The sequence below is a fragment of the Anolis sagrei genome, chromosome 7 (assembly GCF_037176765.1).
Source record: "Anolis sagrei isolate rAnoSag1 chromosome 7, rAnoSag1.mat, whole genome shotgun sequence".
In the NCBI taxonomy this organism is placed as follows: domain Eukaryota; kingdom Metazoa; phylum Chordata; class Lepidosauria; order Squamata; family Dactyloidae; genus Anolis; species Anolis sagrei.
Window position 1 is genome coordinate 17,587,085 of NC_090027.1, and position 13,350 is coordinate 17,600,434.

Below are 13,350 nucleotides of genomic sequence, written 5' to 3' on the forward strand. Positions count from 1 at the left end.
GGTGGTCCATGCCTTAGTCACCTCTAGACTGGATTACTGCAATGCGCTCTACATGGGGCTGCCCTTGAAAACGGCTCGAAATTCCAATTGGTCCAACGGGCAGCAGCCAGGATGTTAACTGGGGCCCATTACAGAGAGAGGTCAACCCTGCTGTTTAAGGAGCTCCACTGGCTGCCGTTTATTTTCCGAGCCCAATTTAAGGTGCAGGTGCTTACCTACAAAGCCCTGAACGGTTTGGGACCACCCTACCTGCGTGACCGCATCTCCATTTATGAACCCACACGTTCACTCCGGTCATCTGGAGAGGCCCTGCTCGTGATCCCGCCCATGTTGCAAGTGTGCTTGGTGGGGACTCGAGACAGGGCCTTTTCTGTGGTGGCCCCCCGCCTCTGGAACACCCTCCCGAAAGATCTCAGACAAGCCCCTACACTGGCAGTCTTCAGAAAGAATTTGAAAACCTGGCTGTTCCAATGTGCCTTTTCAGATTAGGAATCTCCCACTACCAAATCCCAGAAGCACCTTAGTACCAAATCACCGCACACTGCACACCGCACTTATATCATAATCCCACACCCCTCCGATACATCAGCACTTTTAACCTTGTACCCCTACTCCGGCCGACTCAGTTTTTAATAATGTCTTGTCGTATTGCTATTGTTATTGTTTTTCTGCTTAACTGTTTTTATTTGCTAGATATTGTATGGTTGTATTGTGTTGGGCTTCGGCCTATTGTGAGCCGCATCGAATCCTTCGGGAGATGCTAGCGGGGTACAAATAAAGTTATAATAATAATAATAATATTGTGAAGATGCACTTTAGAATGAACCAGTGGGAAATCCACACAGGCCATTCTTCCCAATTGCCTGTGACGACGCTCCATTCTCCTGCCACACACAATGTGTTTAGCATCACCGGTGACCTTTCGTGATGCAATGATGCATGGTGATGCATCTAAAATTACTATGGTGGATTTAACTCTTGCTAGAGTCTTTTTTCTGAATGTGGACTCACATAACCCAGTTTAAAGCAGATATTGTGGGATTTTCTGCCTTGATATTCTGGGATATAGGGCTATGCGGAAGGGCCCTTAGAGACAGAGGGAGCATGTTAGTTTTGCTGTTTTGTATTTATTTTATTGTAATTGTATTATCAGGCTTGGCCTCATGTAAGCCACCCCGAGTCCCCTTTGGGGAGATGGTGGTGGGTAATAATAATAATAATAATAATAATAATAATAATAATAATATTAGCCGTCCCCTGCCACGCGTTGCTGTGGCTCACATGGGGATTCTGTGTGGGAGGTTTCGCCCAGTTCTATCATTGATGGGGTTCAAAGTGCTCTGTGATTGTAAGTGAACTATAAATCTCAGGAACTACAACTCCCAAATGCCAAGATTCTATTTCCCCCAAACTCCACCAGTGTTCACTTTTGGGCCTATTGAGTATTCTTGTAGATTTTGGTCCAGATTCATCATTGTTTGAATCCACAGTGATCTCTGGATGTAGGTGAACTACAACTCCAAAACCAAAGGATACTGCCCACCAAACCCTTCCAGTATTTTCCATTGGTGATGGGAGAACTGTGTGCCAAGTTTGGTTCAATTCCATTGTTGGTGAGGTTCAGAATGTTCTTTGATTGTAGGTGATCTATAAATCCCAGCAACTACTACTCCCAAATGACAAAATCAATATTTTTGAGTGAAGGACATACATTGGATTGTTATGTGTCTTGTGTCCAAATTTGCTGTCAATTCATCCAGTGGTTTTTGAGTTCTGTTAATCCCACAAATGAACATTATATGTTTATTTATATAGATTATTATTATTATTATTATTATTATTATTATTATTAAAAAGAAATGTCTCATGCCTTTCAAACAAAACACAATTCATTCTCATTCATCCCCTCATGTTTGAAGAAGTTCCCCCAGAACCATCACTACCGCCTTTGGATTGTTTGCTCCATAGTTTCATCTATGCTGATGATTGTGCCATCACCACCCAAGCAGGAAGTTTTGAATTGGGTGAAGAGAAGCTCTCCACAGCTTTAGGTGTGTGTGTATATACACATATGATCAGCCTCTGACAGAAGGGACATATATGTTCCTTTATGCTGATGATTGTGCCATCACCACCCAAGCAGGAAGTTTTGAATTGGGTGAAGAGAAGCTCTCCACAGCTTTAGGTGTGTGTGTATATACACATATGATCAGCTTCTGACAGAAGGAGCATATAGTTTCATCTATGCTGATGATTGTGCCATCACCACCCAAGCAGGGAGCTTTGAAATGGGTGAACAGAAGCTCTCCAAAGATCTGGCAGTGTGTGTGTATATACACATATGATCAGCCTCTGACAGAAGGGACAGATAGTTTCATCTATGCTGATGATTGTGCCATCACCACCCAAGCAGGAAGTTTTGAAATGGGTGAAGAGAAGCTCTCCAAAGCTTCAGGTGTGTGTGTATATACACATATGATCGGCCTCTGACAGAAGGGACATATAGTTCCATCTATGCTGATGATTGTGCCATCACCATCAAAGCAGGGAGTTTTGAAATGGGTGAAGAGAAGCTCTCCAAAGCTTTAGGTAAGTTTGTATATACACATATGATCAGCCTCTGACAGAAGGGACATATAGTTTCATCTATGCTGATGATTGTGCCATCACCACCCAAGCAGGGAACTTTGAAATGGGTGAACAGAAGCTCTCCAAAGCTTCAGATGTGTGTTTGTGTATACACATATGATCAGTCTCTGACAGAAGGGACATATAGTTTCATCTATTCTGGTGATTGTGCCATCACCACCCAAGCAGGGAGTTTTGAAATGGGTGAAGAGAAGCTCGCCAAAGATTTAGGTGTGTGTGTGTATATACACATATGATCAGCCTCTGACATAAGGGACATATAGTTTCATCTATGCTGATGATCGTGCCATCACCACCCAAGCAGGAAGTTTTGAAATGGGTGAAGAGAAGCTCTCCAAAGTTTTAGGTGTGTGTGTATATACACATATGATCAGCCTCTGACAGAAGGGACATATACTTTCCTCTATGCTGATGATTGTGCCATCACCACCCAAGCAGGAAGGTTTGAAATGGTTGAACAGAAGCTCTCCAAAGCTTCAGATGTGTGTGTATACACATATGATCAGCCTCTGACAGAAGGGACATATAGTTTCATCTATGCTGGTGATCGTGCCATCACCACCCAAGCAGGGAGTTTTGAAATGGGTGAAGAGAAGCTCTTCAAAGCTTCAGATGTGTGTACACACACACACGTATGTGTGTATATATATATATACACACACACACACATACACACATATAGTGGCCTCTTTCATTCATTTCCATGCCGGGTATGTAACTACATATCGTTAAGACAAATGATCCCCAACATGATTCCCTTAGTAAGAAATGAAATACAAAGACTACAGAAACATTCCTTCCATTCAGCCTTTGTTTACATTCACAGAAAGGATATGACTGTAAAAGATTAAAAGAACTCACAAGAGATGAGATATTTCATCTGGCAGTAATGGAGGCTGAGCACTGTACCTGTAGATTCATAATCTGTAGTGTTCCATTGTCCAGAAGACTAATTCTTGGGTCACTGCCCACAATCCGTTCGCCATCTTTCAGCCACTGAATGCTGGGCAGAGGATTCCCATTCACATGACATTGGAGCTGCGCTGTAGAATCTACGGCAAGGGTCTGATTGGTTGGTCCACGGCGGATGATTGGTGGGATACGGTCGGATGTCACTTTAGGCAAGAGAGGGACAAATAGTACAAAATGGGTGTATAATTAATTAATTGAATTACAACTAACTGTACTGAAATACATACAGGCACTAATCACAGACAGCAATTGGAATTCGGGTATAGAAGAATGTTTTAAAAGGTGGGGAAAGTACATATAAATATCATTAACATATTTAAAAACACTTGTCAGATTGTTATCATACTTACCTGCTTTGTTATTAATTACTGTTGATACATGTGTATAACTTGACCTCATGTGTAAGTCAAGGGAAGGTTTAGGGGCCAAAACTATGGATGATGATATGACCCAAATACAAGGCGAGGGAGATTTTGCAAAGAGGTCAGCGATTTCGATTGCATTTTTCCACCAAGGTATCCAAAAAGTCCAGAAGCACAGCCGCAGCAGAGAGCAGAATGGGGGTAAAAAAAAATTGGGTTGTATGGCCATGTTCCAGAAGCATTCTCTCCTGACGTTTTGCCTGCATCTATGGCAGGCATCCTCACAACCTCTGGAAGGTGAAATGTCAGGAGAGAATGCTTCTTGAACATAGCTGTACAGCCCGAAAAACTTACAACAACCCAGTTATTCCGGCCATTAAAGTCTTAGATAATACTTTTTAAAAGTTCTTCTGAGACCAACTAAGCCAGTGTTTCTCAACCTTCCTAATGCTGCGACCCCTTAATCCAGTTCCTCATATTGTGGTGACCTCCAACCATAAAATTATTTTTGTTGCTACTTCATAACTGAAATTTTGCTACTGTTATGAATTGTAATGTAAATATCTGATATGCAGGATGTATTTTCATTCACTGGGCCAAATTTGGCACAAATATCCAATACACCCACATTTTAATACTCATGGGGTTGGGGGGAGGATTGATTTTTTCATTTGGGAGTTGTAGTTGCTGGGATATATTATAGTTAACCTACAATCAAAGAGCATTCTGAATTCCACCAACAATGGAATTGAACCAAACTTGGCACACAGAACTCCCATGACCAACAGAAAATACTGGAAGGGTTTGGTGGGCATTGACCTTGAGTTTCGGAGTTGTAGTTCACTTACATCCAGAAAGCACTGTGGACTCAAACAATGATGGATCTGGGCCAACTTGCCATGGATACTCAATATGCCTAAATGTGAACACTGGTGGATTTTGGGGGAAATAGACCACCTTGACATTTGGGAGTTGTCGTTGCTAGGATTTATAGTTCACCTACAATCAAAGAGCATTCTGAACCCTAACAATGATAGAATCTGCCCAAACTTCCCACACAGAACCCCCATGACTAACAGAAAATACTGTGTTTTCTGTTGGTCTTTGCTGACCCCTCTGACACCCCCTCGTGACCCTCCCAGGGGTCCCAACCCCTAGATTGAGAACCACTGAACTAAGCTTTCATCTTTGACTACTCTCCCCAGAAAAGGGGTTGCTTGCTTTCTGATAAGAATTAAGGTACACAAAAGCTGTAGATGTGTCTAGATATGTTTTGTGGGTCAATTGTTTCCACTAAAAGTTCTAGACTGGTGCTTGAGTAAGTATACTTATTGGTTGTTGATTATTCCCCATATTTTTCCTCCAAAAAGTGCCTTCACATAGCAAAACATATGAACAGATATGTTGGTTTAGACCAGGCATGGGCAAACAAGCCAGTCAGCTCCTAACAACATTGTGGAATTTATTTGCTTTCTATTTGCGCACTAGAAAGGGTGAATTTAACTAAATATATTGAGTCATAGTCTTCAGATATGTTACAGCAGGCATGGACATACCTTGGATCCTCCAGGTGTTTTGGACTCCAACTCCCACAATTCCTAACAGCCTTAGGCCCCTTTCTTTTCCCCCTCAGCCGCTTAATTGTGGGAGTTGGAGTCCAAAACATCTGGAGGGCCCAAGTGTACCTATGCCTGGTTTAGACTAAAAAGTTTTCTGGCTCTACAGTCTGCTAACACTGCACCAAACCAGTCAACTAGAAGCAGGACAAGACCACATCCACAGGGTTGTAGATCTTAGAAAACTATGTCTAGATTTAAGTCGTTGGCGTGCTGGCTGATACCCAAACAGGGGATGAGCTGGAGATGTCTCTGCCTTGGTCCTTTCACTATTGGCTGTTACTTCCCGGCGGATGTCAGGTGGTGCAGTACCGGCTAAGCAGTGTAATTCCTCCAGTGGTGTAGGGCGCAGACACCCCGTGATAATGCGGCATGTCTCATTAAGAGCCACATCCACTGTTTTAGTATGGTGAGATGTGTTCCACACTGGGCATGCATACTCAGCAGCAGAGTAGCACAGCGCAAGGGCAGATGTCTTCACTGTATCTGGTTGTGATCCCCAAGTTGTGCCAGTCAGCTTTCGTATGATATTGTTTCTAGCACCCACTTTTTGCTTGATGTTCAGGCAGTGCTTCTTGTAGGTAAGAGCACACTCGCTGGAACACCTCAGCAAGCGAGAGTCCAAAAGTGGCAGGCTCAAACCCAGCGCTTCAACCAATGGCTGATACCAAATGAGAGACTCCCTCCTGGGCACACAGAAGACTGGGTGACTTGGAAGGCATTGAACAGACTGCGCTCTGGCACCACGAGATGCAGAGCCAACCTTCAGAAATGGGGTTACAAAGTAGAATCCTCAACATACGAGTGTGGAGAAGAGCAAACCACTGACCACTTGCTGCAATGCAACCTGAGTCCTGCCACATGCACGATGGAAGACCTTCTTGCAGCAACACTGGAAGCACTCCAAGTGGCCAGATACTGGTCAAAGGACATTTAACCAGCTACCAAACTCAAAAGTTGTGTATTTTTCTGTTTGTTTGCTTTGTTATGTTAGAAATGTAATATAATGGACTGGTTGCTCTGACACGACAAATAAATACAGGGTTGTAAACCCCCCATACAAGTCCTCAATGACTAACATGCAGAGGGATGCTCCCTGATGCCCTTAATATTATCATGGCCACTGAGTGAGGGAGATGAGGCCAAGATGGAACAGTTAGTCCATGGCTGTACCAGTGGGATTCATGGAATAGGACAGATCTGACATTCCCTCCAATGTCACCAACCTCCCTCCTGCAGTCTAACCCTCAGTTCAATATAACACCCTCAGTTGTACAGATATAATACACTGTTCAATGAAATTGTACATTGTAGATGTGTAAAAAAAAAACCCCAAACCAAACCCCACCATGTTGAAGCAGAGCTCTAAATGGGGATCATTCCCTTATTTATTTCTTTGTCATGGGAGCTTATTGCTTCCACATTATGTTGCTCATGATGAATACACCACAAGTATGAGTATTGTGTTTGCATGAGGCAATCTCTGAACATGTCAAAACACAGTTGTGAGCACGCAGACATTGATCAAAACCCAAGGAAAGCTCCTTCCAGGCCCCTTCCACACAGCTGAATAAAATCCCACATTATCTGCTTTGAATTGGGATATATGGCAGTGTGGACTTAAGTATTCAAGTTCTAAGCAGATATTGTGGGTTATTCTGCCTTGATATTCTGGGTTATATGGCTGTGTATCAGGTTCGATTCTGGGGAGCGGTGTGAGCCGCTGTCAGCCCTAGCTTCTGCCAACCTAGCTGTTCGAAAACATGCAAACGTGAGTAGATCAATAGGTATCGCTCCAGCGGGAAGGTAACGGCGCTCCATGCAGTCATGCCGGCCACATGACCTTGGAGATGTCTACGGACAACGCTGGCTCTTCGGCTTAGAAATGGAGATGAGCACCACACCCCAGAGTCAGACATGACTGGACTTAATGTCAGGGGACTACCTTTACCTTTACCTATTTATTTATTTTATTTATTTACAGCTTTTATATTCTGCCCTTCTCACCCCGCAGGGGACTCAGGGCAGATTACAGTGCAGTGTACACATATATGGCAAACATTCAATGCCAATTTTTGACATACAAATATATACAGACATACACAGAGGCTATTTAACTTTTTCTGGCCGCCAAGGGAGCTATCACTTTCATCGTCCATGTGATAAAGCACTTCCACATTCCCTGCATGCTTCCCCGCTGGAATGCTTTGCTGGAGTCTTCTTTATGGCCTCATAAATCAGTTAATTTAGCCTCCCCACACTTTAAGGTGGTACCTTATTTTCCTACTTGACAGATGCAACTGTCTTTTGGGTTGCAAAGGTTGACAACAGGCTACACACAATTGGTTGGAAACCCACTCCAACCCGGGCTGGCTTGGAGTGGGTTTCCAACCAATTGTGTGTAGCCTGTGTAGAAGCCATATAAATTCCCTTCTTAAATGGGAATTCTCTCCCAGTTTTCTATCAGTTTTTCACTTTTCCTCTCACTTATTCCTACCTATGGCAAGACTCACTGCATGAGAAGGCCTTGTGCCAACCCTGTGGAGCTTCCTAACCATCCTCCGCATCTTTTTCACTGTTGGTGCCTTAACAAGCTCACTGACCAAGAGCACCATCTCCTTGAAGGTTTTGTCATCTCCTTTATCATCTCCTTCTACACAAATGGACAAAGGGTTATTATGATTATGTTTATTTACACCCCACTTTCTCCAGAAGGTTCACAAAAGGTTCAAAGGAGTTCATGAACAGAGCTAATCCAAACTATTTGGCTACTTACATTATAGAATCATAGAATCAAAGAGTTGGAAGAGACCTCATGGGCCATCCAGTCCAACCCCCGGCCAAGAAGCAGGAACACTGCACTCAAATGACCCCTGACAGATGGCCATCCAGCCTCTGTTTAGAAGCTTCCAAAGAAGGAGCCTCCACCACACTCCGGGGCAGAGAGTTCCACTGCTGAACGGCTCTCACAGTCAGGAAGTTCTTCCTCATGTTCAGAGGGAATCTCCTCTCTTGTAGTTTGAAGCCATTGTTCCGCGTCCTAGTCTCCAGGGAAGCAGAAAACAAACTTGCGCCCTCCTCCCTGTGGCTTCCTCTCACATATTTATACATGGCTACCATATCTCCTCTCAGCCTTCTCTTCTTCAGGCTAAACATGCCCAGCTCCTTAAGCCACTCCTCATAGGGCTTGTTCTCCAGACCCTTGATCATTTTAGTTGCCCTCCTCTGGACACATTCCAGCTTGTCAATATCTCTCTTGAATTGTGGTGCCCAGAATTGGACACAATATTCCAGGTGTGGTCTAACAAAAGCGGAATAGAGGGGTAACATTACTTCCCTAGATCTAGACACTAGGCTCCTATTGATGCAGGCCAAAATCCCATTGGCTTTTTTTGCCGCCACATCACATTGTTGGCTGATGTTTAACTTGTTGTCCACAAGGACTCCAATATCTTTTTCACAAGTACTGCTCTTGAGCCAGGCATCCCCCATTCTATATCTTTGCATTTCGTTTTTCCTGCCAAAGTTGAGTATCTTGCCTTTGAAGACCAAAATGTCATCCCGTCCATTCCTCATTTAAAAACTGAGTGGCAATGGGGCAATGCCCACTATTGTGCCTGAAGGTAGCTAAAATAGCAGTAGAGTGAGCAAAACCCTGATGCCATGTCCCACTGTCTGCCACCTAAGGAGACTATCTCATTCTCCGTGATGCCCCCACTTTCAAAACAACAACAATAATAATACCACCATGGACATGACTAATAGCATTTTTGTTTTCCTCCAATAGGCCATTTTGAAAGAAAGCTGGGAGCATTAAAACTTTAGTTTCAGCCAAATGGGTTTCCCCCCTTTCTTCTGTGCTAAAACCTTTCCCTTACTGTCCATTCGTTCTCTTTCTCTCTCATTCTCCCTCTCTCTCCAATACCACATTTCCTGGGGGATGGAATTGATTTCTGCAGCATCTTAAAAGCTTATTCCATGATGGACCACAAATTGCTTCTTTGCTGTCATGAGAGCTACAGGTAGCAGAACTTATATCCATTAACTTGTTTAGTAACGTGCAATTAAATAGTCAATTAAAGGCGAGCATTAATTGATTACCTGGAGATGTACTGCCTGAAAACTACAGGCAGCAGTAAATGTGTCAAGGCACACCTTTTATCTATGTTAGCATCTCCCTCTTCCGAAAGGACAGAAATAATTTTGCCAAGTTACTTAATGAAGGATGGAAGCTTTCTTCTTGTACGTAATGGAGAAAAGGCAGAGTAATGTCTTACAAAAGCAGGCTAGTTACAAGGAACAACCCAGCACCACATGGCATATCACAGAGGACATTCAAAGAGACTTGTCAGACCAGGCAAGACTTTATTTACAAGGTTGGCTTTCTCTTAAGAGGAACATCCATTTGTCTCTGGCTTTTTGTTACCATTCTTTCAATTGCAGATGTTTAGTAGGCCTGGGCTATTCGTTTCGTTAATTCGTTAATTCGTTAAAAATTCGTTATTTTTTGAATTACGAAACAATAACAAAACTTTTTTTTTAACCTGGAAGTGTTTTTAAATATCGAAACGGCAGGCGCCAAAAAATTTTGTATTTCCGTCCATTTCGGAAATACCTAAGATGGCCGCCTGCCGATGCTTGCTGGGAGCTCTGCCGGCTGAGCAAGCGACGGAGAGGGCGAGCGAGAGGGGCGAGCGAGCGGCGACGGTGAGAGCCATTCAGCTGTGAAACTCTCTGCCCCAGAGGGAGTGCGGTGGAGACTCTTTGAAACAGAGGCTGGATGGCCATCTGTCAGGGAAGGGCTTGGTGGGCCATTGACCTTCAGTTTTGGAGTTGTAGTTCACCTACATCCAGAAACCACTACAGACTCAAACAATGATGGATCTGGACCACACTTGGCCAGCGAGAGGGGTGAGCGAGCGGAGAGCGAGAGGGGCGAGCGAGCGGTGAGCCGAGCGAGAGGGGCGAGAGAGCGGCGAGCGAGAGGGGCGAGAGAGCGGAGAGCGAGAGGGGCGAGAGAGCGGAGAGCGAGAGGGGCGAGTGAGCGGAGAGCGAGAAGGGCCAGTGAGCGGAGAGCGAGAGGGACGAGTGAGCGGAGAGCGAGAGGGGCGAGGGAGCGGAGAGCGAGAGGGGCGGGCGAGCGGAGAGCGAGAGGGGCGAGTGAGCGGAGAGCGAGAGGGGCGAGTGAGCGGAGAGCGAGAGGGGCGGGCGAGCGGAGAGCGAGAGGGGCGGGCGAGCGGAGAGCGAGAGGGACTCAAACAATGATGGATCTGGACCACACTTGGCAAAAGCACTCAATATACACCCAAATATGAACACAGATGGAGTTTGCGGGAAATAGACCTTGACATTTGGGAGTTTTAGTTACGGGGATTTATGGTTCACCTGCAATCAAAGAGCGTTCTGAACCCCACAAGCGGCGAGCGAGAGGGGCGAGCGAGCGGCGAGCGAGAGGGCCCGCCAGAGTGAGTGCCTGCCTTCCCTCCTTAATAATAATTTAAATTTAATAATAATAATTTTAATTTCTCCTCCCTATTCTACTAAATTAATAATAATTAAATTTAAAAAATATTTTAAAAATATTGAAAAAAAAAGGGCGCCATCTTTACAAAATGTTTTGTAAATATTTACGAAATTTCGTAAATACCGAACTTTTTTGGGGGGAAATTTTGTAATTATTTTAAATAACGAAACAAAAAAACACCCCAATTACAAAACGATTACAAAACCAAATTTTTGCGTTGTTACCCAGGCCTAATGTTTAGCACTGAGATGCTGTTGTATCTCCTCAAGTAATTTCTCACCTATGGTAACTGCTGTATCTCTTCAAGAAATTACTGTGTCTCTTCAAGTAATTTCTGGCCTATGGTGTTTTCTTGGTAAGACATGTTCAGAAGGGTTTTTTCTTTGCCACTGACAGTGGGAGATGTGACTTGCTCGAACCCTGCTCTCCAGAGTTGCACTCAAAATGCTCAAACCACTACACATGTTGCTTCTTTCAACTCTGAGTAGCTGATCCTTATTTAACTAAAACTGCACTAATCATACAAAAGCATGGAAGAGTAAACTGCAAAAACTTCAAGTTTTTCAGAAATACACATATAACAGTGAGCAAAAATACTCTAAGACAAAGAACCCACTGCAGAAAGCTGACTGGTGGAAAGAGGAAAAAGTAAATGTTGTAGTACAGCGTGATAGTAACATTACTACTACTGGTAGAAGGGAGAATAGGGCTGCGCAGGTGTTGGAGGAGGAGGAGCAGCAGCGAAAGGGGATTAGAGACATATTCATGGCTCCAACTGATTCCGAATCCTTCGAGGGTTTCTCAGACTGTGAAATGGGGGAAGGAGAGGAAAGCAGGAGGAACATATGTACATAGGAATTCTTTGTGCAATACGAGGGTTGAATGAAAAGTAATGCCTCCACCTTCGTAACTCCTCAACAGATGGCAGTACTGGTATGCGGCAGGTACTGGGTTGTTCAGTAGACTCTCCTCTACAGTTCCATTTTGGCAGGAAGCTTTAGCATTGAACAGTTGTGTTGTTAAAGTGCAAAGTATGGAATCCTCCGCAGACGGTTGGTCAATGCGACTTAAACAACGTGCAGTCATTGAATTCTTTACAACAGAAGGTGTCACCCCAAAGGAGATTCATCAAAGAATGCAAGCTGTTTATGGTGATTGTGTTGATGTGAGTGCTGTGCGTTGTTGGGTGAGTAAGTTGAAAGATGTTGAGGTGGGAACATCTAACTTGCGTGACAAACAAAGAGTTGGACGTCCTGTGACAGCAACCACCACTGAGTTTCACAAGCAAAAGGTTGACAGATTGATTCAGGACGATCGTCATATCACTCAGAGAGAAACTTCAAGCATAATCAGCATTTCACAAGAACGTGTGGGTCACATTATTACTTTGTTTGGCTATCAGAGGATCTGTGCACGATGGGTACGTTGAGATGTTGAGGTGGGAACATCTAACTTGCGTGACAAACAAAGAGTTGGACGTCCTGTGACAGCAACCACCAAGTTTCACAAGCAAAAGGTTGACAGATTGATTCAGAATGATCGTCATATCACTCAGAGACAAACTTCAAGCATAATCAGCATTTCACAAGAACATGTGGGTCGCATTATTGCTTAGCTTGGCTATCGGAAGATCTGTGCACGATGGGTACCCAGGATGAGAGAATTGTGAAACGCTGGTTGCAGAAACAGAGTGTCGACTTCTTTCATGACGGCTTCAGAAAACTTGTTCATCGTTGGCAGAAATGTATCCAATTGTCTAGTGATTATGTGGAAAAGTGAATAGTGGTAGTTAAAGAGCACATTCTAAGGCAGTGGTTCTCAACCTTCCTAATGCATCGACCCCTTAGTACAGGTCCTCATGTTGTGGTGACCCCCAACCATAACGTTATTTTCGTTGCTACTTCATAACTGTAATTTCGATCCTGTTATGAATTGTAATGTAAATATCTGATATGCAGGATGTATTTTCAGTTACTGGACCACATTTGGCACAAATACCCGATACACCCAAAATTTGAATACTGGTGGGGTTGGGGGTGATTGATTTTGTCATCTGGTAATGCTGGAGTTGCTGGGATTTATAGTTAACCTTAAATCAAAGAGCCTTCTGAACTCCATCAATGATGGAATTGAATCAAACTTGGCACACAGAATTCCCATGACCAAGAGAAAATATTGGGAAGGTCTGGTGGATATTGACCTTGAGTTTTTGGAGTTGTAGTTCACC

At 43.9% G+C, this 13,350-nt stretch overlaps 1 protein-coding gene across 3 annotated transcripts in view; it reads right to left on the minus strand.

Moving 5' to 3' along the window:
- Positions 1-13,350, minus strand: part of ROBO3 (roundabout guidance receptor 3) — a 385,628-nt gene that overhangs the window by 47,034 nt on the left and 325,244 nt on the right. For all 3 annotated transcript variants that reach the window (XM_067470700.1, XM_067470699.1, XM_067470701.1), the window contains exon 9: positions 3,559-3,764. In XM_067470700.1, coding sequence (XP_067326801.1) covers positions 3,559-3,764 — 206 coding nt within the window. The remainder of the gene's footprint in view (positions 1-3,558; positions 3,765-13,350) is intronic.